Source organism: Hoplias malabaricus, chromosome 7 (genome assembly GCF_029633855.1).
Source record: "Hoplias malabaricus isolate fHopMal1 chromosome 7, fHopMal1.hap1, whole genome shotgun sequence".
Lineage (NCBI taxonomy): Eukaryota > Metazoa > Chordata > Actinopteri > Characiformes > Erythrinidae > Hoplias > Hoplias malabaricus.
This window is the reverse complement of record NC_089806.1, coordinates 27,238,465-27,264,959: the sequence shown is the minus strand read 5'-3', so window position 1 is coordinate 27,264,959 and position 26,495 is coordinate 27,238,465. Positions and strand designations below refer to the sequence as shown.

Below are 26,495 nucleotides of genomic sequence, written 5' to 3'. Positions count from 1 at the left end.
TGAGCAGGTGGCTGCTTTGGATATTTGAACCTAATTCATTTTCCTATACAACCAGAGCAATTTGTTTAGTTTAAGAAATGGAAAAACCACAACTTGTTATTCACTATCTAGACTTCCAGCTAAAACACAGACATGTGCAGCTGATTGGCAAAGGTTTATTTTGTGGTGTAGCCTCTTTCTCTGTAAACAGCAGTATATAAGCTCACTGAGTGATAGTCATGTGCTGGTGATGACTGAGGGCTTTCTGCTGCTGGAAAATAAGTGAGTTATTCATATTCATAATCAGGAGAAAGACTATCACAACAAAAAAAAGGGTCATATATTTTATTGTCCAGAAATAAAATAAGTTGTTTATTTATCCAGAAAATGAAAGAAGTTGTTGAGCCCCCTAAAAAAAAGTCAGTTGGATGAATACAGGTTATTCTTGGAAGTATTAGCAAAGGATATTATGTTCTTTGAAGATTTTTTTCCCCCATCACTTGGTGTGCACTTCAGCCAGACCCCTGTCCCAGGCCATGGAAAATTAATTTTCATACTACCTATCAGCCAGTAAGTCTTATTCAAATCAGAGCAGCCGCTACTACATAGTATTTTCCATTCACTTAAACCATCTATATGACACATCACCTTTGTCTCGAGAGAAACGAAAACAAATGGATGCTATCATGAATAGTTATAACATCAAAAGTAGCTAATAATATTTGCAGAACTGATCCTGCATTTTTTTTACATTAATTTTTTATATAAAGGGCAAATCCCATGAGAAGAGGAATTAAACAGGTTTGTAGTCCCTGAATGAACCAATTATGCTGCATACAGCAGCTACATCATACGAGGTTGGCCTTGTTTAAAATAGGTCTCTGGCCACAAGGTGTCAGTGAAATATCTGCTTCATATTGTGAAAAGTGATATGGTAAAAAAAAATGACAATCTGGAGTTAAGTTAAAGAAAAAATGATGTAGCATTTCACCTTAAACTGACTGTTTAATTATTGGGATGCTCCAGTGTCCTGTGAGAAGTAGAATAGACCCTCTGTTGTAGCGACTCTGGGCTCAGCACTGCAGAAATTGCACTATGTAACTTTTTTGCAGAAAGTAAGAACCTCATCTCCCTCTTTCCCCCCTCCTTGCCCCTGCCCCTTGATGTCAAGACAGTGCTGAATTACACTCTGCAGCTGTAAGGGGAGCCCAGGAGCAAAAATTCATAATCTTACCTAGTATTCCTTTAAGAACCTTGTAACTTTGACTTTGCAAGGACTCAGGCAAAGCAAACAGCACTGATGACAGATTATACTGTTCATCAATAAGTCCATAGGTATGTAAGAGGAATGAACTGTTATAATAATAAATGCTGTGACATCTCTATAGCCTCTGAAATTTCTTGCCTGGATAATAGCTCCATGCAGCAGGTTAAAATAGAAATCTTATGTTTATTCTCTTATGCTAATTCTAATGTTTATTTTAATTGATAATTCAGCATGGTTTGATATAAATTGCTCCATAGTATCAGTCCCACCGTGTAAATTTTGTTTTATAGTTTTTATTCTAAACTCATTTTTTAAAATAAACTAACTCTTGATAAGGGGAACAAGCAGAGTTTTATATGGAAAATTAGCACAATCAAACTAGTCTTCCTAATACCAAACCCAGATATTATCACTGTCCAAATAAATTAATTTATCTCCAATATAACAACTTTAGGAGAAGGACATTCTCTTCTTAAATTCTAACTAAAACCAATGTAAAAAATGTATTCCAAGTCATTATGGAGCATTTCCAATAATCCATTCATCATGAAATTTTCATATTGTGAAGGGTACCTGCTTTGTTCTAATGATGTAGTAAACTTAATAGTATAAATGGAGATACTTTTTTTTCCTTGGAGAGCAATCATATTAACCCACAGAAAACACATGTAGGTTCATTGTCCAAACAGCACATCTTAGCAGGTCTAAGAAGGCTTAAACATGGGCTAGCTGAGTTCAAGCTTGGTAGGTACATGAGCTCTTTATGGGACCCAGCTGCTTATATTAGATAAGTTTGGGCTGCATATTGGACTAGTACCGGGTCAGTTCAGAAGGGCCCTGTTTAACCAATCCTGGTCCTGTCACTGAACATGGAGTGCAAATTGATGTGACAGCACTTAACCCATGGTCTAAACTTGCTCTTGCTAGCTGTGCTACTCATATGAGCCAGATTATACTGTTCATCAATAAGTCCATAGGTATGTAAGAGGAATGAACTGTTATAATAATAAATGTTGTGACATCTCTATTGTGTGTCTCATTGATGTGTTGAATGTCTATTTTGAATAGTTAATATAATGGTGTTATTGGTGTGTTGGGTAGTTATTTTGAACAGTTAATATAATGGCTGCAGTGTTGTAAAGTAAAAGTGACGGTTGTTATATTGTTATTACATTCCATTCTGTATCAAACTGGAGGCTTATTTTGATTTTAATACAGTAGTAGACTTTAGTCGTGTGTGTGTGTGTGAGAGAGAGAGAGAGAGAGAGAGAGAGAGAGAGAGAGAGAGAGAGAGAGAGAGAGACTACACTTTCACAGAGACTGTCAGCTCGACTTCCTTCCTGCCTTTTTTTTCTTTGTACGTTAAACCAAACTGAGCCGAGCCTCGAAGAGAGACGCTGAAGAGGGCAGCCCCACATCTGTTGAACTCCACGGGATTTACAACAAGCTAAACACCTTCCAATCTACAGTAAACTCTCAAGTAATGGCGCTGTGACTGAGGAGTCGTTTGAGTTTCTTTGAGTTAATTTGTTTCGGCGAGAAACATAACGAGAATTCATTCCTGTCATAAACAAGGTGAGTCTTTCTGACTTTTGTTCTGTCTTCTAACTCATCAAACCGTAGCTTCTGGTACTGTTTTGAGTAGAAAGGAAACAACGGTGTTGCCTTTTTGTCCTAAAAATATGGGAAATACCGTCGCTTCATTTGTCGAGCGTTGGAGTCTGTAATGAAGCTAATTTAATAAATGCTTTATGAGTATGTAATAGTGCAGCTACCTCAGACTATGGAAAGCAAAGCAACATTACACGGCTGGTTTCTACAGACACGTTAATATCGTATCCAAGTCGTTTCTAAACCCGCCTGTCGAGTTTGCTTAGAACTGGAGCCTAATGATACGTCTCTAAGTTTAATGGCAAGGCGTCAGTTGTATTCATTTTAAACTCCGAACGACATATCTGCGAAAGAAGGCAGAAGTTTCCAATGCTACACACTCTTTGCATTTATCACATGCCAGTTCATTCATGTTGCTCAGAGTCGCCCACCAATTCGAATGTGGCCACGTGTTTATTGACGCTAAAATAAAGACCCTCATTTGAATAATTTAAGTCTAAGCCCAAGTGGTAACTGAACGCCTGTGAGTACAACCGATAATTACCAAAAAAAAGTTTCAGACACTGTAAGAATGAAGTTCTGGGAATGCCCATTTGAACATATTAAAGACCTCTACTCTGATACTGTTCAGAATTGGACATATACAGTGGCAAATCTGTGCTATAATTAACTGTAGTAACTGTAGTTGAAAACATTTTAGGACTAACTATGTACATTGAACGGTCTCTTGATTAGGAACACCTAACTTGTATCTACAAACATTGTCCACTCAACATCACAAAAGCTCTTTGTAGTTCTTCAATTACAGGCAGTAGTCCACCTGTTTCTCTGCATGCTTTCTTATCCCCATTTCATCATGTTCTTTAATGGCCAGGACCCCCACAGGACCACCCAGAGCAGGTATTATTGGGTGATAGCTCATTCTTAACTCTGCATGCAGTGACACTGACGTGGTGGTATGTTAGTGTGCATTGTGCTGGTATGAATGGATCAGACACAGCAGAGCTGCAAGTGTATTTAAAGCCCTCAGTATCAATGCTAGCCTGAGAATAGTCCACCAGCCCAAAATGTCCAGCCAACAGGGTCCTGCCCAGGTGGGCTGCGTCTTTTGTCCAAAGCTGAAGGACTAGATGACGACCAACAAAAACTGTGCAGCAACAGATGTCGTTTGTCTCTGACTTTACAGCTACAAGGTGGACCAACAAGGTAGATGTGTCAAATAGAGTGAACAGTGAGTGGACACAGTCTTTAAAAATTCCAGCAGCACTGCCAGTGCAACACACGTTAATACTCACCACCATATAAGTGTCACTGCAGTGTTGAGAATAATTCACCACCTACACACATTTTGAGGATGTGATATGAGGCAACCTCATTGAAACATGTTAGAGCTACATTCTGTCAGGAACCCTGTTCTGCAGTCATGTTTACATTAAGTTAAAGAATGAAGACTAACGCCCAGCCTGAAACTGTGCCCTATTCACCATATAGTGTACTATTTTGTGTCCGAAAACTTAGTGGACAATTTTCAGTGCACTCAAACAATCCCACAATGAACTGCAAAAAGCAGTTTACAGCTCATGTACACCAGCAGAAATTAGATTACCCATAATCCATTGCATTGTTTGGTGAAACCTGCATGAGGTTGTGTTTGAAGTCATACTCTACCCTCCTGAATTCAGCTCTTATAATAGTGCACTGTATAGTGAATAATATAGGGAAAAGTGAATAGGGAGCCATTTCGGACACAAGGTAATTCTTTATGGAGCAGGAAGCATGAGGTCATAACTGATAGTAACCAAGACCAGCACTTTAGCAGTGGCCTCTAAAGAGAGACATATGCACAAATACATTGCCAAAATTTCCATGTAGACTTAGCTGAGGGGTTTATTTTGATCTCCTTTTAGGCTTTAAGCAGTACCAGGTCGGCAGATTTAATCTCTGTGGCCTAAAATTTTGCATCAGATTTGTTGTCAGTTTGCTGACAGTCATTTTCCATTCAGGTTCCCTTGAAGCGAACACTGTTGCTGACACAAGGCAGGGCAAGTATTATGAGTAAGCATGAAGCCATAAAGCATGTTCAGGGTTAAGACATTACTTGTGTTAAATTCACAAAGCATGTGCTATGATTCATAATGTCTGACTGTTTATAATCTAATCAGTTAATTCACAGACTAATTCTGTCCTATCTTGTGTCAGTTAATCAAATTTCAAATCTCTTCGTGTCTTGTCTATTTCTCCCATAAATGGAAATGGATAATGGGCTCCATTTGGCTTGGTTTTCCTCGAGTCTAATCCTCAATAGTTGAGCATCAGTGGAGCAGAGGCCCCAAAGTTTTCTTAATCTCTTTGGTGGTTTATGATGTTTCATTTGGAGTGGTGTAACTCAAGAGCAGTTAAATGTTCCATATCTGACTCAGTAGAAGCTATAGGCTTATTAGTACATTTGTCACACTATCAGAGTAACCTATCAGATTTGCAACTGGCAAACTTAAGGTTAGATCCAAATATTTAAAAAAGGTGCTGTATACAATTATGGAGAATGACGGTTGCTTTTGGAACTCAACAGTGAAACAAGCACACCTCTCCCTATAGTGTTCTTGAGAAGTCACCTCGGAAGTGCAAATTTGTGATGAATGATGGGACTTTCAGGTCGTTCTCATTGGCAAGTCACAAGCTGGTGTATCCTTGTTATTCGTGCATGAGCATGAATGCCACCTGTTGTTGTTTGGCTGGCATAGTGTTGTTTTTCTTGGGCTGAGCCACTTTGTTTCCCATTTACAGAGCCAGGGCTGAATACAAACACCAAACTTTTTCAATTGCACAAACAGACCAGAGAGCTAGTAAACCATGAGGAAAGGTTTGCTGAATTTATTAAAGGTGTATTGGCTATAAATTATATGCAGCACAATGTAATGAAATTCTCCTTTCATAATGAGATATATATATATTTTGTTATGCAGAAATAAAAGTTATGATGACACTCTTTTCAATATTTGGTGATGTATAATTTTGCAGATGAGAATAAATTAGCTTGTTTACAGACTAAATCACAAGACCTGTTTTGTTTACTGACTTAGAAATACGTAGTCAGTTACCTAAGAGCTGACTTTTCATATAGGATGACTTTCAAGAGGGTGTGGCTCCTGTGTGATATTCTGAGAATGTAAATATTCAACTTTATGACTGAACATCTGTTGTGTGGTGCATTTTCTTTTGTACCAGTTTTCAGAAAAAACTGTAAACTTTATTAAAACTTTATAATCATTTTAATAGTTCATGATGTTCATTGAGTTGCTAATAATTTATCTATCATTCATTCATCCATTCACTCATTTTCTGTAACTGCTTCGTCCTGATCAGGGTCATGTTGGGTCCAGATCTTACCCAGAATCACTGGATTCAAGGCAGGAACACACCCTTGACAGTGTCACGCCTTCGTCCTGTCAGTCTGTTGTCCCCGCCATGTGCTTTATTTGCACATGGCTCTGTTTTGTTTATGTCCTGGTCTCCGCCTCCTCGTCCGTGTCATCTGTTAACCCGTCCTTCTCGTTATCTGTCTCAGGTGCGTCTCGTTTGTGTGAGTATTTAAGCCCTCTTGTCTCTCATCCGTTGGTCGTACATTTCCCCTTTATCCTGTGTTTAGTTGGTCATGTTATTTAGTCTGTCCGTCTGTCTCTAGAGTTTCCCCGTTTCTTCTCCTTTTTCGTCGTGTCGCTTTTCGTCCGTCTGTCCTGTTTTCCCTGTCCAGTTTCCTTTGTTTTATTTAGCTTGTTTGGCTCCTTGTTTGTTTGTGTCCTGTTTTAGTATCGTTGTTTTGTTTATATTAAATTATCCCGTGTTTTAGCGAATGCGTCCGCCTCCCTCAATTCGCCCCTCGCTCCTGACAGAATGTACGACCCTCAGGACGCAGCTAGCACGGACTATTACATCAAAGGTTGTGCCGTTCGCCGGACTCCATTCCGCACAGGCCACAAAGATCCTGTGGAGGAGGCTTTGAAAGCGGCCTCGGAATGGAGTCGCCGGCTCCAGCTCCTGCCTGGCGCTGTTCCGGATCCTATAGCGGTGGAGTCGACTCGGGAATCGAGTCGTTGCGCCAGCGGGAGTCGAAAGAGCCGGCGGAAGAACCGTGCTGGAGTTCCCCCCTCGCTGGAGGATTACCCCCTCAGGTCCGGGGAAATTTTTGGGGGGGCGTTAAGGGTAGGGGCTGTTAGCCTCACCTCCGTACCTCTGAGGCCTGAGGCTAACAGGGGCGCACCTCGAGGTGATCTAATGGGTGCGCCTGTGAAACCCCCTAAACCCTTTACAGCTCCAGCGCGAGCCCGGCGAGCAGCACAAACCCCTGTCCTCGAGAGCGCGGCGCGCGGCTCTCCTGTCTTCGTGAGCGCGACGCGCGCCTCTCCTGCCTCCGTGGACGACGTCGCAGGTTCCCCTGCCTCCGTGGACGACGTCGCAGGTTCCCCTGCCTTCGTGGACGACGTCGCAGGTTCCCCTGCCTCCGTGGACGACGTCGCAGGTTCCCCTGCCTCCGTGGACGACGTCGCAGGTTCCCCTGCCTCCGAGGACGACGTCGCTGCAGGCTTCCCTGCCTCCGAGGACGACGTCGCTGCAGGCTTCCCTGCCTCCGAGGACGACGTCGCTGCAGGCTTCCCTGCCTCCGAGGACGACGTCGCTGCAGGCTTCCCTGCCTCCGAGGACGACGTCGCTGCAGGTTCCCCTGCCTCCGAGGACGACGTCGCTGCAGGTTCCCCTGCCTCCGAGGACGACGTCGCTGCAGGTTCCCCTGCCTCCGAGGACGACGTCGCTGCAGGTTCCCCTGCCTCCGAGGACGACGTCGCTGCAGGTTCCCCTGCCTCCGAGGACGACGTCGCTGCAGGTTCCCCTGCCTCCGAGGACGACGTCGCTGCAGGTTCCCCTGCCTCCGAGGACGACGTCGCTGCAGGTTCCCCTGTCTCGGTGATGGCGGCACCCGCCGCTCCTGTCCCCGTGACTATGGCGGCTCCCGCCGCTCCTGTCCCCGTGACTATGGCGGCTCCCGCCGCTCCTGTCCCCGTGACTATGGCGGCTCCCGCCGCTCCTGTCCCCGTGACTATGGCGGCTCCCGCCGCTCCTGTCCCCGTGACTATGGCGGCACCCGCCGCTCCAGTCTCCGTGATGGCGGCACCCGCCGCTCCAGTCTCCGTGATGGCGGCACCCGCCGCTCCAGTCTCCGTGATGGCGGCACCCGCCGCTCCAGTCTCCGTGATGGCGGCACCCGCCGCTCCTGTCCCGTTGATGGCGGCACCCGCCGCTCCAGTCCCCGTGATGGCGGCACCCGCCGCTCCAGTCCCCGTGATGGCGGCACCCGCCGCTCCAGTCCCCGTGATGGCGGCACCCGCCGCTCCAGTCCCCGTGTTGGCGGCACCCGCCGCTCCTGTCCCGTTGATGGCGGCACCCGCCGCTCCTGTCCCGTTGATGGCGGCACCCGCCGCTCCTGTCCCGTTGATGGCGGCACCCGCCGCTCCAGTCCCCGTGATGGCGGCACCCGCCGCTCCAGTCCCCGTGATGGCGGCACCCGCCGCTCCAGTCCCCGTGATGGCGGCACCCGCCGCTCCTGTCCCCGTGATGGCGGCACCGGCCTCTCCTGTCCCCGTGACTATGGCGGCTACGGCCTCTCCTGTCCCCGTGACTATGGCGGCACCCGCCGCTCCTGTCCCCGAGTCTGTGGCTACGGCCTCTCCTGTCCCCGTGACTGTGGCTACGGCCGCTCCTGTCCCCGTGACTGTGGCTACGGCCGCTCCTGTCCCCGTGACTGTGGCTACGGCCGCTCCTGTCCCCGTGTCTGTGGCTACGGCCTCTCCTGTCCCCGTGACTGTGGCTACGGCCGCTCCTGTCCATGTCCGTAGGTCGGCCCGTAAGACTTCGAGGCCGATCCCCAGAACTGTGCCCAGGCTGGTTCCTCGGACTGCCCCACAGACATTTGCCAGCCCTGGGCACCCACCTGTTATTTTGGTTCCCTTGTCTGTCCCTGTCCTGGTTCCCGTCTCTGTCCTTGTCCCTGTATCCGTGTCTGCCTTTGTCTCTGTCCCTGTACCTGTTACTGTATTCATGTCTGTCCCCGTAAACGTCTTGGTCCCTGTTCCCCTACCAAGTCCAGTCCCGTCTCCCGTGAGTCCTGTCAAGTCCCCTGTTAGTCCTGTTCAGTCCTCGTTTCAACCCTCAGTCTCGTCACATGTCCAGTCCCCTGTTAGTCCTGTTCAGTCCTCGTTTCAACCCTCAGTCTCGTCACATGTCCAGTCCCCTGTTAGTCCTGTCCAGCCTCCCTTTCAACCCTCTGTTCAGTCTCAAGTCCCGTCTCCTGTTCAGTCCCCGTTCCAACCCTCTGTCCTGTCTCATGTCCAGTCCCCAGTTGGTCGTGTCCAGTCTCCGTTCCAGTCTAGTGCCATGTCACCTGTCCTGTCTTCTGTCCAGTCTAATGTTCCTATCCTGTCCAGTGTCTTGTCACCAGTCTCTGCTCCCGTTCAGTCTCAGCACTCAGTCCTGTCATCAGTCCCGTCTCCATTCCAGTCCCCTGTCCTGTCACCTGTCCATGTCCAGTCTTCTGTCCCCAAACGTGTCCAGTCTCCGTATCCGTCCCACGTTCAGTCCCCTGTCTTGTCTCCAGTCCAGTCTCCCGTCAATTCCCATGTGTCCACTCCTGTCCTGTCCAGTCCGTTCTCGTCTCTTGTGGCTCCCCTTTGTCAGTCTCCTGTCATGTCCCATGTCCCGTCTCGTATATTCGGTCCTGTCGTGTCCCCAGCTCCTGTGTCGGTTCCCGTCCTGTCCTGAGTCCTGTCACCTGTTGGTTTGTTGTCCTGTCATGTTTTTCGTGCCCTCTCCTGCGCCAGCTCCTGGGGGGTTTAGGAGTACGCGCCCGGGAGTTGCGCGTTCTTGGGGGGGGCATCTGTCACGCCTTCGTCCTGTCAGTCTGTTGTCCCCGCCATGTGCTTTATTTGCACATGGCTCTGTTTTGTTTATGTCCTGGTCTCCGCCTCCTCGTCCGTGTCATCTGTTAACCCGTCCTTCTCGTTATCTGTCTCAGGTGCGTCTCGTTTGTGTGAGTATTTAAGCCCTCTTGTCTCTCATCCGTTGGTCGTACATTTCCCCTTTATCCTGTGTTTAGTTGGTCATGTTATTTAGTCTGTCCGTCTGTCTCTAGAGTTTCCCCGTTTCTTCTCCTTTTTCGTCGTGTCGCTTTTCGTCCGTCTGTCCTGTTTTCCCTGTCCAGTTTCCTTTGTTTTATTTAGCTTGTTTGGCTCCTTGTTTGTTTGTGTCCTGTTTTAGTATCGTTGTTTTGTTTATATTAAATTATCCCGTGTTTTAGCGAATGCGTCCGCCTCCCTCAATTCGCCCCTCGCTCCTGACAGACAGGGCCGCAGGCGATCACAGGGCCATTGTGGGTTCAAGCCCCTCTTAGGGTCACTGTGAGTTGTTTTCTCCCAGTGTTTGTGTGGGTTTCCAGTTTCCACCCTTGGTTCAAAAAACACACATTGGTAGGTCCAAAAGTGCAAGTGAGTGAGTGTGTGTTGCCCTGCAATGGACTAGCGCCCCCTCCAAGGTGTGTTCCCACCTTGTGCCCAGTGATTCCGTGTAGGCTCCGAACCCCCCGTGACCGTGAACTGAATAAGCAGTTACAGACAATGATTGAATAAATTAAATGTATCATTGCTCCTACACAATTAATCCCATTTCTTCCTCTTTAAGTGTCTTACTCTAATTTCAGTGTTGAGACATAAATATGCATCAAACTTGGTGTGATGGTTCCTCTGTATTAAAAATAGGTATTGAATAGGACAAGCACTGGCATATGGCCCACAGTTCTCATACCAGTGCCTCTCTAGTAATAAAAATGCCATGCCTTTAGGGAAATATTTAACTGGTGGTTCACAGACATCCTTGTCAATAATCTGTTACTCTCTATGGTTTAACTGTATCCTTCAAAAACTATAACAACCTTGTTTTTCTTTTCAGCAGCTGGCCGAGGTTTCTATTTTTCTAAGGCATACAATGACTGAATAAAGCAGAAGGGCTTGTGTGGCTGTCTCAGTCTGTTTTTCCGGTCCACAACCTCATGATGTTTGGCTGTGGAGGGCAGTGCTGTGTCGATGACTAGTTCTAAATGGAAGCACATACGGACAGAGCCAGCCTGCTACTATGGCTGCTTATGCCCTGAACAGCCTGATCATGATGAACTCCAATACTGATAAGAGCAGCCCCCGGACCGGGAGGCCTGTGCTGCCGGTGCCTGAGCGCAACACCTACTGCCCACTGCTGGGAGGTTCAGGCGGTCCCTGCAGCCCCACTAGCTTAAGTCCTGGCTCTTCTGGAACATCCTTTGTTTTTCCCCCAGTGGTGGGTGGCTCTAGCAGCACCAGAGCGCGCTCACCCTGCCGCCCGCCGGACCTTCTAGGGGTCAACGTGGGCACTCGGGTGCGACGACTTAGCGGTTCCACTCCGGAGGACGAGAAGGAGGAGGCGGGCCGGCGTGCTTCTCAGCAGCTCCAGTGGAGCCGCGAGCTTCAGAACGTAGAAGTCAACAAGAAGGTGGACTTGTTTGAAGCGCATATCTCTGCTCGGGTCCAGAACAGTGAGACCCCGCGGAGCCCACGGTTTCTGAGGAGACCTAACCAGAGTCACACCCCCCTCCCTCAGCCAGACGAGCTGTGTTCTGTCTTTGGATTCCATCAGCCGGACAAACCTTGCACTGACCCAGGGAATATTCTGGATTCTCAGAGCAGGGACCACTTTATGGGGATTCCCAAGGAACTGCAGAATGGGAAGAACTGCCGTGAGCCTGATGGAAACGTACGAGAGAATAACGATGCAGGCTGCCCCAGTGCCGAAGAGGGCAGTCTGCCGAGCTGCACATCAGAGGGAACCTGGAACAGAGATGACAACACTGTTAGCAACCACTCCAACACCTCGCAAGGGACTAGCAATGACTTGGCTGCCCCGGTGCGACTGGAAACATGGACAGAGACATGCTCAGTGCAGGCAGTAGCTGAGCAAAAGGCAGAGCTGGAGGGCACTTGCCTGGAGGTGGGTGCTATCCCTGCGGTCATAGTGACGGATCATGGGATGGAGGCTGGTGGGGAGGGCCAAGAGCCAGAGGTCAGCCCACGACCTTCCAGAGCCCTGCGGAAACTCTCCTCCTCATCAGCGTCTTCAACAGGCTTCTCCTCGTCCTGGGAAGAATCGGAGGACGACATATCCAGCGACCCAGAGCGTACACCAGCTTTCTTGCAAACACAGCAGAAAGCGGTGAGTCCAGCTCAAATGTTATCTGTCATTTTTCTGCTGTTTCAGGCTTGTAGTCAGATTACTAAGCAGGCAAAGTGTGATTTGTATATAAGGATTCAGTCCCTATCCTTTGGCAAAGGCTTTTGTTAAATGCTTTCATTCTATAGCGTAAATTGTCCTGTGATATCGTCATAGAAGGCATGTGAGTTTGATGGGGCAAAACAGATGCGGTTTTACAACCTTTTAATGAAACAGGTGGGCTCAGAAACCATCTGATGAGCTCCGTTCTGGTTGGCTGGTTTACATCAATACACTACAATGGCTTAGATATTTAAAGGAAAAATAGTGTGGTACACTCTTGATTTTAAATCTGTGAGCAATTGCAGTGCCTTGCTGTAAACCAGCCAATCAGAACGTGTTGCTGCTGTATTTAAGCAAAAAAGATGATACATTAATTGTCATGTTGTTCACAAATAATTATCTTAAACTTGTTAACAATTCTCTGAAATAAATATGTGGAAACAGCACCACAATGGAGAGCATGGTAGAGAGAGGATAAATACTAAAGGCTCAAAACTTGTGAAATTATGACTTGTGTTTTAGGGCTGCTGCACTAAAAAAATAGATTTAAATAATAAATCAGCTGTTCTTGAGAAAAACGTCAGAACATTTAGCGAATAATGTCAGAATATTTAGCAATAGGGTGCAGACACAGCCATCTTGAGTGAAAATGTGGAACATTGAATATATGGTGTTATATCCTTTTATACATACACTGTCAGAAAAATGGTCACTCTGGATACATACACTGTACCTTTAATTAGGGGGGCATAATTGTAGTTTTTAAAACTGTGTTGATATCATATGCCCTGTTTCATCTCCATGACAATTTACACAGTTCTTTAATGATTACAAGATGTACCTTTAGAGGTACATTTACACTGTTTGTACCTTTAGTAACAATAATGTACCTGTACAGTACTTTTTTTCTAAGAGTGTATGTATATGTTACAAAAATAAAGAAATAGGCACATCAATACCTGGTTGCTATTAGTTGCGCAAGAAAATGCATTTATTCTGATAAAAAGTACCAGAAGGAAACTTCTGGTTTATTTTTTCCTCAAAATATTCAGATTTCTTTCTCAAAATATTTGAATTAATTCTCAAAATCAGTTTTTTTTCAGTGCAGTGTACCTAAAACACCACCATATGAAAATGATGTAACTTATTGTAATTGACCAGCCTCTATTGCCTGTGTAGTATTGGCAGTAGTAAGAGGAGACAACAGTGTTTGAGGTTCACAGTATGTCAGTTTCTGGTACCAAACTCTAGTAAGGCCAAAGTAAATGCAGTTTTCCATTCTATGGCATCTTTAAAGTATTAGCTGCTGTGATCTTGCACCAGTACTTTTGAATGGTTGCTGTGCTTTCCTGTTTCTGTCTAGTCAGTATTCTACTTGGGTATTGCTTGACATTCTCACATACAAAGGTACTTCTGTGTGCTGCCGTTAGCCTGTGGGGACTTTTTCTCCTGGACATTAGCTGGCCGCTCTTTAAGTGGAGCACAAAGACAGTGCCAATAACAAATAGCTAAGTACAAGGTTAACAAGTGGACCTGGGTCTCATATAACCTATGTTATGGGTAATTTGCCAACAAATCATCCAGTTGCTTAAAAAAAAAAAATGCCGTCTCTTGTGACTATTATTACCATTCGCATAAAAAATGTCTGTGTTGTACTGGATGTATGATAATGATGATATATTATAATATATGTATATATATATATATATATATATATATATATATATAACAACTTTATAAATGCTGTAAGCATTAGGAGCATTATATACATGATTTCCATAGTTTTTATGTTTTTTATTGTGTAAGCAACACTGTGTACACTTGAATTCTATGTATGGTTGAGTTCACTTATACAGGACTGTCCTGAAACTAAGGGGGACTGGGAGGGAGTTGGTGTGGTTTCCTTAACACTTAAAATTCCAGGTAGATATATTTAGTAGTTTTGTACCAATTAACTTAATACAATTTAGGAGAAGAGCATAATCATACAGTCGAAATGAAACTGTCCATGTCTTTAATTTTTTTTCCAGGATTATTAAAGTGTTACTGCACAGGGCTTTCAAAATTATAATTGTGATCTTTTTTTTTCACAAATGTGTTGCAGGGAAATCCACAGACTTTTTTCACCAGGGCAGTGACAGGGCCAGAGAGTTGCAATGTTTACTGTGCAAATACAGTCATTTTATTTACTATCCAAAATGACCATTGAACCTACACGTGGTTTTATATGTAATGTTGGTAGTGATAAAATAGTGGATAACCAAAAAGTGCCTTACAATAGCTTCTCTGTACCTCTATGCATAAATGTATTTTAAGAAGCTCCTTTAAAGCCTAAACTTTATTTTAAAACAATCATTAAACCATGTGTCGGGCATCGAGTAATACATTTGTAACCTTTATGTGTAGCACTTTCATATTTGGTAGCTTTAAGATGTTTGAAAAATCATGTTTCTATCACCACCATTCTTATTGAATGGCACATTCTGATAGACTTTGCTTGCATTTTACATTACATGCTAACTCTAACACCAACCCTATATGATCCCATATGCAAGCCCCTTTTTTGGGGTTTGGGGTGGGGAGTGGGGGTATCAGGATTGTGGATTTTGCAGATTAGTTTTAAATGTATAATATGCTAAGAATTTGTACACTTCCGTGTAAGTTTATTTGTGCTTCATCCCGTGGAAGAGCAGTAGTTATTAATATTCTGTTAATAGCAGTTTGTATTGCCCATACCTAGGGCTGTTTACCAGTGGTTATGGAATGAAAGTCAATGGAATGTTTATGAAAAGTAGGTCCTGGACTATTATAAGCACTTAAAATGCGAAGGCATTTCCGTGATGGACAGTAATATTCCTTCTCCTGTTTCTTCTGGAGCCCTCCTTAAAAATATTCCAGCGTATTCATAAATGAGTTCAAAACATTTAAAGTCCTCACTCCTGACTAAGGTTTTCTTTATAGAGAGAGCTTTCTTTGTAGATGTTTCATTATGCTCTTTATCTCTTGGTGAAAAGTGCATTTTTCTTGTAAATTGATCATAGCTGAACTGAGCTGCTGAAGAAACTTTTCTTCCTAACGTGTTTATCACACTGTGAAGAAGATGATTATTAACTCATCTCTACACATGCAGGAATTATGTAAATTTGAGAAAATCAACATAAAGTAAAATAGTACTGCGTGGCTAAAAGCTTTTAGCTTACACAAGAGTGCATGGTCAAGTGTAAACGACCAGGCTTCTTCTGAACGGACAGTGAGAATTATTTTCAGACTCGCGGGTTAGTTTCCATAACCTCTTTGCCATGGCTAAAAATGAGTGTATTTCCACCGTAAGAGTGTTGTAAGTGGTCCTTATCTTTAATGTGTGAATGCATTTCTCTCTGATTTCCTTTTTTCTCCAAATGATAAAATAAAGGAACAACTGTGAATGTTGCATACATTCTACAGCTTTTTTTTTTCTTTTCAGTTATCTCTACTTACATGGCCCTGTGGTTTTAGTTTTTGTGGCTTTCACTTGAGCTTCGGAAAACTCAGTGGCGTTAACTGGTGTTATCAGTGGTTTTGGTCAAATGAGTGACCTACGAAAGTTTCCATTGGGTTTGACTTTACACTAGCATTAGGTTTATTTTGTGGACAGTTATGTTATTATATATATATATATGTATTTTTGAGAGATTCCCTTTATTTCCTAGAGTGCTTTAGAAGCTTTTGCTTGAGAAGCAGTTGATTGAGAAGGGCTCTGAATGATGCTTTTTGAAGGATTTCTAAAATGCTGCTAATTTTGTTTTAATACCCGAGCAAGAGTGTATAAAATGCAGAGAAAATATATTTAAGTAAGAGTATGGGTACTATGTGATATCCTTAAAATTGGAAGTATGCACTCTTAAAAAAAAAGGGTGATGCCATAGAAGAACCACTTTTGGTGCATAAAAAAAAAACATTTTTTACAAACAACTTCAATTAGTTAAAGAACCACTACATCAAGTGAAGTTAATTTAAACTTTTAAAACATCTTCACACTTACACTACTAAAAGAACCCTTTATAGAACCTTTAATTTTGAAAAGTGTATAGGCAAAAATAATTTTGTAGTTATTATTTTCAGTAATTTTGGATTTCAATTTTTATCCATTCATCATGAATTTTTAAAACAGCATATACTGTGTCCAATTGATGTAGTAAAGTAAAAATCGACAAAGATTTAGGGTGCATTTGTTTTTTACAGCAACAATATATAAAAACACCAAAAAACATGATGTGCAAATTAATAAATAAGTAGATAAACAACCAGTCACCCTCCTTCCAAAAAAAGCACAAAATCCGAATATTACATAGATTAACCAAGGTTGTTAAATGATCCAGTCTATAATTAGTTATTTGTAGAAGTTTTGAGGTTTCAATTCATGTAAAACATTGTTTTTGTTCGGCTAAGCTACAATTTCGCTCTGCATAATGTCAGTTAACATTTATTTGAGTTGGATGAAACCGGTTTTTATGTTTATATTAATTGGCAATTTTTGGTTGAACTATTTTTATAGCATAATAAATGCTTCATATCCAAATTTCTGAACTTTGAGTCATGAATACCAAACTTATATGTATATATAATTTTACTTATATACTGACTTCTGTAGCACAAATGACAAATATAAACCAAGGAGCTGGCAAACCACCCAAATCTATGACAAAGTATCTACATTTAATCATATGCAAGTATGTTATATTAAAAAGAAATTATTTTATAGTACATGCATCATTTAAATTAAACGAATTCCTCTGCGCCCCAAGTATGTCAAGCTGGGAGATTGGGAGGTGGTGATGCTAAAGCTATTCGATGAATGATTGCCCTCACTCTGTCTGAGTGCTAGGTCCTTCCTCTATCCCATAACTCAGCACAATGCCATCCAGTGTGGGTGTGTGTTAACTAACATATTGGAACTAGTGTTCCCCACGTTGGTTGAACTTCAGTGGCTTTGTGTTAGTGGCAGTCTGAAAATGGATTGTGTGACTTCAAAAGTCTAGTTTTCACCCTCACAGATCGCTAGCATAGTTAATGGGTGGAAGATAGTAGGGTTATAAATATAGAAAATTTGAGAGTAAATAATCTTAAACATGAGTCAAATTTGCATGCGTATATGATGCGATATTATCTTATGCACGGCACAAGGTTATCCCCCATTCAGTTCCCTTCATGCAGAAACACTTATTGAAACATCTTGTGGTGTGACAACAATAAGGCAGTGTTGGTCCTAGTGTAGTCTTGGATAGTCTGATTTTACCATTTTATTCTTAGTATTAGGATCAAATTCACTTTATTTTACATTAAAATAGTGCAGGGAATTTGTCTTGGTTTGTGTACATTTGTATGACATGTATCAAACTGAACTGACTAAGCCATGCACACAAACTGTTGTTTAAAAATGTAGAAATGTATGTGTTAAATAAAGAAAAACATGAACATAAATAGAATAAAAACTGACAAAAGGGAAGATATAATCAGTGTGAAAGTAGCCCAAAAATGAATGTGTACATGCAGAATCTACCTATGCAGAGCCTGAGCAGCATACTAAAGCACTGATTACACTATTATATGACATACAAAATATATAATGCAAAAATATTCATTTAAGTGGGGTGCATTTCGAACAGTGTTTTACATTACAGTACATCACTGAATGATAATGTGCTATTATATATACTATGTGCTGCAGATGAGTTTTGTTTAGCTCCATGGAAGGTGGAACCAAACAGTCCTTGACTGTAGGGAGTGGTTGCATTATTTAAATTCATCATTTACTTCCTCTTTCGAAGACAGTCATAGGTAGGCTGGAACATGTTCTATAGGTTTGCTCTCATTTCTGAGGTGACCCTATTGTAAAGAGTGAGAGCATGAAAGTGAGTGAGAAAGAAAATATAAGTCACCCTGGAGCTACTTACTGTTTGAGTAAGGCACCTTGACAGGTCTTCTCGTATGTCTTTTTATTTCTGCCATACATCTATCTATACTAGCTTTTACTATTCCAGGGGACGCATAATAAACCTAATTTCTTAATATTAGATTATTATTAAAATCATAGTATTTGCTGGTGCATCCCAGCCTTGTATGGTATTGTTTAAAGAGGTGGAAAATCAAGTAGGAATTTGTACGCTTTCAGTAGGTTGTTTCCTTACTGCAGGGTTGTTTTAAAGAGCTACAAATGTTTTCAGGCTTTTACATTAAAAAGAGAAATATTTTACTATTTATAGTTTTGTCTTAATTCAACCAGAGAGACAACACAAATAAAGAAGTAAAGAAAAGTAGCTAAAGTTTTTGTTGCCAAAATTCTTTTTAAAAAGCTTACTACAAAGCACTCTATAGGATTTTTAATATTAAGTAATAACAAGTAGGGGTGGGTGATATGGCAAAAATACATTATCACAATTTTTTATTAGTTTAATCAGGATCAGGATCACGATCGATTTTATTACAATTCTTTTCATGGTGGTTTTTAACATCTTAACACTCTAGGTATTTTTTCCATTTTCTGCCTAAAATTACATACTCAGATCTTGAGGCAGTGAATAAACTTAAGGCAATTTTGTGAAGTTACTGAAAAGCTTTTAGAATTTATATAGCAAAAGATATTGAAATGAATGTTAGGTTGGTTAGTGGTCAAATTATTATCAAAACAACAAAACATTTTAGGCATTATTAAAAATAATCTCTTAAACCTCTCCATAAGGAAAATGATTAATTTTACTGCGGAAAAAAAATTGTGTTATCTAAGCTTAATGGCAACATTTTAAATTTGACCTTCCTTGACATTCCGATCTCATGCAACTCTCCAAATGTTTTTTTTCCTCACCAAAAATGTTCTGACATAACTAGATTTATTCTGATATTTAGTCTTGTTTCTAACCCAGTACTCTTCCCTTTAAGGCCAGATGTGTTGGAAGGAGGGAGCTTTCCCCGATTGGCTGTAGAGAGAGGCCGCCTCCCTCACTCCCCTCCTGTGTTTAAATTGTCTCAGTAGAGAAAAGGCAGACAGTGGGATCTATGCTTTGAAAACTTATTTATTGTTTTGATTGTGGTTTATTTTGAATTCTGTTGCCATATAAAACCATCTGTGTCATCTCTCGCTGCTAGGCAGTGTCAGGCGCCGAAACATGGTTGCTTCCCCTCCTCATTTGTTGAGTATCGCCTCTGATTGGTGTACAGACTTGATTGACGTATCGTTAAAGATGAGATCCCAAGCACATTCACAGGGAACATATTTAAATTATTTTTTTATTTATTGTACTGTATTTTGTGTTTTTTTTTCTTTTTGCAAGTACTCTTTACATAAACATGAGGATTATTAATGAGTGAATTGACGGAAAAACTCAAATTTAGTCTTGTTTTGAAGGGGACATGTAAGCGCTGGTATGCTTTGTGGCATAATTTTTTTTTTTGTGAAGACTACAGGTTTTAAATCAGTAGTCATACATTTTAGAGTACTGACTTACATTATTGGTGTCCCAAGAGTCTGCCCATTGGACTGATGTGTAATATGTACACGTTATGTAAACAACTTATAAGAACTGTAGTGGACTGATCTTCCTGTGATGGTGTATCGTGGACAAATACTTATCCTTCGCAATCACATACTGTCATATCTCACACCCCCAATAAGAAGACTTCTCCTGTCTAAAAGCAACTCAGAAATTTGACTTTTTAAGCAATGCAGTCAATAACAGAACGGTCTTTTAACTCCATTATTGACATAATATTATTATTATTTATTTTTAAACATAATTAAAAATTACCACCTGCTTTTTACATAGTGTTGGCTTTGTTGCACAAGTTAAACATAAAGGCTGTATTGGAATGTTATTAGATGCTGCTCACTAGTTTAACATCTGACCAGTTTGGTAATATACTTTACAAATCATATTTGAAATATATTTCATGCATATACTCTACAAATGATAAAGTTAAATTAGCATAAAGATGCTATTACTGTACCTGAATTAGTCTTAAAAAGGAAAGTAATTTTTAGTGATGTGTTTTGCACTCTGAGACATCTCTATATGAAATAACAGTATGACCGAGAAATAGTTAGCTCAATAGCTAACACTTTTATGGAGGCGCATTTGTTGAACTGACTGTGTGGGACATTCTGTGGGCAGACAAGTGATGCAAAATTGCTGTACTTCCCATAACAAGGCTTGACTTAGAATATCTGTACTAATGATTGTGTAAGACACTTAGTGACAAGTCCTTAATGGTAAGGAAATAAAGAAAAAAAAAAGACATTTGCAAATTATTTTGTGGGTCTTCTTTAAACAATCTGTTGACCACCTGAGAATATCTTTGAACATTCAGCATTACATGCCAGCGGAAAATGCAACCTTTACACTTGTGAGACTAATGGGGCCATGTGAACAGTAGACTGTGATGTGCAGTATTTGTGCAATTGAATAATTGCTCTTTTTTGCATAACAATATGGATTTATAGATTTCAAGCCTGTGAACTAGTCTGGATGTTTCTAACATACCTCAGGCAACATTGTGAGATTGTTGTAATCTTGTTGTTGCCAAGGATTTCAGTTGACCTCACGGCATGAGTGTTGAATTTTGTTCAATTAGAGAAGGCCAAGAACAGTGTTCTAATACGTGACCTCTTTTGTCTCAAACATGTTTAGAGTAATGGTGTCTCCTTTTCCTGTGTGAATGAGATGTGAGAAGAGCCCTTGGTGTGTGTGTGTTTGTGTGTGTGTGTGTGTGTGTGTGTGTTGGTCGCTGTATGTGTTTGTGTTTATGTGCATGTGCATGTGCAGAATGGTCTAGAGGCTTGTGGTTACGAAGGGTAATGAGCATCATGCGTAACTCAAGTAAATACACAGAGGACCTCACTGTCAGCACAAATGGTGCAACATTTGTCTTTGTCTTTTTTTTTTGTCACAGCAGTTCCCTTAAGCAGGACTCTTTGTTTTTGATATGTTATAATATGAACGCCACAACCTAACACTGTGAATCTCAGTACTGTGGAGCTGTATATGGTGAGTTTTTTTGCAAAAGTGTGCGTAAAAAAAACTGAATGGAAAAGGTCCTAAAAATGTTTCTATATATATATATATATATATATATAGTTCACCTTTCACTGTGTGTGTTTTTTAAATAAATATGTTTTGGCTGGTTCATACCTACTGCGCAGGCGGCAAAGCATACACCAGAGCAGTAAAAAGCGCAAGCACATGATTTTCACTCCCAATTGACGCTCCTTCCTCTAGTCTCCTATCCAGGCTTTAGAACCAGTCCAGTTTCATACCAGCACCATCAGAGCTTTTTATTTATTGCATGTGTAGATAATTGTACACAAATACAACACTGTGAAAATGTCAGAGACCATATAGCATTTATTCACTTTCCAGTCATAATATTAAGATCATGTTCTATATGACAGAAACAACACAGAATCCCCTACAAATAAATATGAATATCAACCTTTCTGACATTAAATGTTTATTTGGTTTATAAATGGCTGTAAAAATGACTCTGATGATGTCCCTTACGAAAGGAGCCTAAATCATCTGAAGCTTATTCGCAAAATGTAGGGAATGGAAACACAACTAATTATTTTTTTTGCCAATTTATTTATTTATTTTGCACATAACATTTGCAAAATGTTAGGATGGAAACCTGGCTTGTATCATATTTCTGAACAGATTAATGACTTAAAAACTGAGAATGCAACCAACCTTTAAGACTGAACTAAGAAGTGAGGGAACATATCTATGTAGATTTTTAAACCATTTCTAAGCAAGTGTCCCTAAAGTATTTGAAGCTGTAAAAATTAGTATGAAAACTGGTACTTGTGTCACACTGCTATTATCTTTCTTAATAAACAGGAACACACTTTGTGACTAAGCATTGGCATTGCAGTGGTTGTTTTCACTCCTGTTTTTCTATCAGAGGCGCAAGACGGGTGTTCTTTCCTGTCTCTCCTTGTGAAAGTTTGTATGTTGTATAATGTATGCTTTTACACATGTTGAAGCTTGCAGCCCACGATGAGTGGGAGGACACCTTTTGCAGGGGCTACATGTGTTAGGTTTGCTTTGCATATTTCCTCAACACATGTGCATGGATTGACTGAGCACAATTAAAATGAGCTGCTAAAAGGTGGTGCTAAGTTCCATTTCCATATTAAGAGCACTCAGCTTTGCTCATCATAAAGTTTTCTTTTATTGTAGCTTTTTAAAACCCATGATTTCCAACTTATAGCAGGTTACCTGTCATATGTGCAAAGGGCCAGTGTGCCTGGAGATATTCATTCCAACTTTACAAGAGTTCACCTGACTCAACTTGTTTCTCAGTCTTCAACCATTGACCAACTGTGTATTTCTTTGAAATGAAAACCTGCAACTACATACATTAAGACAAAGGAGAAGTTGTAATGAATTTAATAAGTTGTAATAAGTCATTACATCAAAGAAACCTTCTTTACATTACTTTTCATGATAGTAAAAGGTGAAACATATTATTGGGCATATTTCTGCGTCGGCTGGTATGCAATGGTGTAATCAAGTCATTACAGTTCGATGACAGTATAGCAAGAATTTTATGTTACATATTATATTGCATTTTCACAGGTTTCCACAGCGTCCTAATGAAATAAGACTTTGGTCAAAATACTACAAGAGTCAAACAACACAGCACTGCTATCACCATCTCTAACAACCCTGTTCATAAGCCATGAGCCATTGCTGTGCCTATTCCTTTAAATGATAATGAGCCACAGTTCACTTCACCATGAAAGCTAAGGAACAAGGGCAGAAGCTCTATTGTTCAGTCATTTTTGCTCGGTTCTCTTTCTTCTCAGTTCTTGTTTTTGCCATATTAGGACTCTTATTTCTCTATTCTCATTGTGTTTGTTTTGACCTGTTAAACCTAGCACTGGACAAAATGACTGCAAATAAACATAGCAATTAACGCTAATGATGCTGAGTGTCAATCTTCAGTTTTCTGTTCACATTTTATGTTATTGTGTGAGTGTGGTTTTTTTTTTTATATCTGTGTTTACATTTGACTTCTTTATGTTTGGTGTCATCTTCACTAAAGTCAAAAAAGGTCCAAAAGACACAATTTCTACCTTCAGTACAAGCAGCTTGTTTGGGCTCTCACATTAAATGCTGATGTGATTGAAGAGTCTCAAATGAGGAGGTGGGACAATGAAGGTCGCTGCTATCTACATAAGAAGCAACACAATATCAGAATAACTCGTTTTATCCCACATCGTCAGATTGGAGAAAGCCTGTTTTATTGCACTTTTCAGAGTAAATATCACAAAGTCCATTTTCTTCTAGTAGTTATTGTATACTCCTTGGCAGGCTTCTGAATTTCTAGGATCTTACACTGATGTTCAAGGAGCAGAGTAAATTCATCAGCTCTTCAAGCATTTATCCAGAAATTTTTTTTTGGCTGAGATAGTTGCCTAGTTAAGTGATCAGTTATTACACATGCCCTGGCTATTGAGAACAACTCAGCAAATGTTTTGAGCCGCAGTAACAAGTAGATGCTTTCACCCGGCTGAAAAAAAGAGCATGGCAGTGGTGCAGCTTGTTTTTGTTGGAGGATCTGAGATCTACAAGCAATGGAAAATGTAACACCCCTGTGGTTGACGGTTGCCTGGCGACCAGCTGACGTCAAGGCATGCCTGCTTCAAACAGCTGGGCTTCTTTGCTGCAGCAACTCTGCTGGAGAGAGCTATTTCATATGCAACCAACACACAGGAAGTTCACCGGGCTTTTTTTTTTCCTCAAGCTCCAATTTTTTTTTAATATCATTGGTACACCCCATTGCTGTATTCTACAGGGGATAGCCACAGAGGGAAATTACCCATCTGCTACTAATGAGCTGCTGTTTACTCATGAGAAGTGGATGGCATGTGCCTTTTTCAAACATGCTCAGACGTTGGGGTTTTTCTACTCACAGGCAACCCACATAGTGTGCATATTTATGCACTCCACTTTGTTTCGGTCAGGACGTTTGGGTTCCCTAGACCTTATCTCTTTCCAGGACTCCTTTACTCATAAACATTATTTTGTCTAACTGTGACTCACAAGCAGTTGTCTACGAGTTAGGTACGAGCATGTTTGCAGAAAACATTAGTGTTAAAGGAACAAAAAGGAACTAAAGATAAAGGAACAAAAGTAATAGATTTACTTTAAAACGACAACTTGAAAATCATTGTGATGCTTCACTGACCTGTAATATTGAGAAAAGGCCACTGGGCACACTGCAGCAACTGCAATATGTAACTTTTGGCAGAGGTTAGGAAACCATCCCTCTCTCTCACCACTGATTTCAGTACAGTGCTGTAAACACTAGTTACAGTAGGGAAGCCCTAGGAGCAAAAAATACAAATCTTACTTACATGCATCTAATCACATTCACTGTTGTTTTGGTTAGCATTGCTAACATTAGATTATTCTAATCTTGCCTTTACTAGCAATAATGAATAATTGTTTATTAATTGCTTTGTATTGTGAACATGAATGTGGTTCAGTGGGCATAGTGTATATCATTTCACTGGGTTAAAAAGTTCAACACTGCTGAATGTATGCTACAAACACAAAAAATAACTACTTTTTAATCTCCTCAAACAGATTTTAAAGACACAGAGACTTTATTCTGGTAAATATACTAATGCTAATATTACAAACAACTGTGAAAAACTTGATAGTGAGCAGGTCTCATATATGATTATTAGGTTGAAAAAAATCATATTGTGCTGGATTTAAATTATCTACAAAAACTTAAGAGAAAGTAATTAAGGAAAAGTGTTAAAACTCATAATTTTATCTTAAATTTAATCATTGGTGGTCTGCTCAGAAAATGCTGAGCAAAACGCCAGTGGACCTACAAAGTTGCCCTTAGTGGACCAACCGTGGTCTGCTGCTATCTGGATTGGTGAATCAGCAGTTGCTGATGGTTATCATGACTATGTTAGCATAACCCAGCTTGGCCTTGATTAGCTTGTTCATAGCTTTTGTGTAAAGATAGCCAAAGCTACCACCAATTTTGAGTGAATGGAAGTCTTCCTGCTTTCTGAGAACTGAGGTGTACAAGCAGATGGTTTAATCCTGGAAGTGAGTAGCAAGATGAGCTTTGATGACCCCGAGATTCACGTCACTGCTATTATTGAAGTGGTATCTTTGATGCACAGACTGTAGTGCACACTCTGCCATTCCCACCTAAGCCAACATAGACCCATCCTGTGCCACTTAAAAGGTGCCTTTTTATGTTTCTTTGCAAATATAAAGAATGGTTATGTGTTGTAAATTTAAAGGAGCACATTATGAACAAAAATATGCTTTTCAGTTAATTAGCACATTAATTTGGGGATTTGGAACCTACTAACCCACAAATAAGACAACCCTGTCCATTTTCGACTACCTGCTTCGGAAATCATGGCATAAAATGAAGATATTTATATGAGATTTTCCAATCACTTTGCGAGACTGCAAAGTAGAGGTTAAACAATATTAAAACAAACAAACAAGAAAAATATAATGGCAGAGAAATAAGTTAATGTAAAAAACCTAGAGTTAGTCCTAAAAAAAGGATCTTGATTAATAAATTGTTGAATATTTTTACATAGTGGTATAAAATAAAATATAATGCTAATACGAATCCCAAAGTCTTAACAATCATTAAAAATGTAAACACTTCCTTGATTTCTGTTTCTAAACCAGCTCTGTAAACATTCAAATAAGAATTCAGCCACCTCACATTTAACATTTTCTGGCTTCCATATTAAGTAGTACAGCAGTTACATTCTGAAGCCTGTATCGTTTGGTGGTTTATTAGAAAGCTGTTTAATATAATTTTGACACCACAATGCTTCTCCCCATAACTAATACATTGTAGTGCTATTTCCAACACTGTCCTACTATCCTATTCAACTACATAACTCTACTTCCATCAAGAGTTATTTGTGTAAACTAAGAACTATCAAGAAACCATTTTTATGTGTATAGCACCTCATGTCTGACTTGTAACTCATTCATTTGCATACATCAGTCACTCATGGTGGGAATTGCGCCACACGGGGCACAATTTGTCCACATATATTTATGGACTACTACTAGAAACTAGATTGGTTTCACATCAGTGAAATTTTGTGTCCTTGTTAAGAGTATTTGCATTAATCATTCTTTTTGAATATATGACATGTTTTGTTTTTTAGGTATAGTGATGAATTGTGTCAAATATTAGGGTAGTCCCAGATGCCAATATTCCAATAGTCTGTGATGTTGCTGCAACTCACAGCATTAGTTCT

At 40.9% G+C, this 26,495-nt stretch overlaps 1 protein-coding gene across 2 annotated transcripts in view; it reads left to right on the top strand.

Annotated features, from left to right (window-relative positions):
• The first annotated feature begins 2,635 nt into the window (after nt 1–2,635).
• Nucleotides 2,636–26,495, top strand: part of itpkb (inositol-trisphosphate 3-kinase B) — a 49,668-nt gene continuing 25,808 nt past the window's right edge. Inside the window, exons 1-2 of one of the 2 annotated variants that reach the window (XM_066677395.1) lie at nt 2,636–2,821; nt 10,850–12,136. In XM_066677395.1, coding sequence (XP_066533492.1) covers nt 11,030–12,136 — 1,107 coding nt within the window. In that variant the 5' untranslated portion in view covers nt 2,636–2,821; nt 10,850–11,029. Of the gene's footprint in view, nt 2,822–10,846; nt 12,137–26,495 lie in introns of both variants that reach the window. The other variant, XM_066677397.1, reaches the window with a different exon arrangement.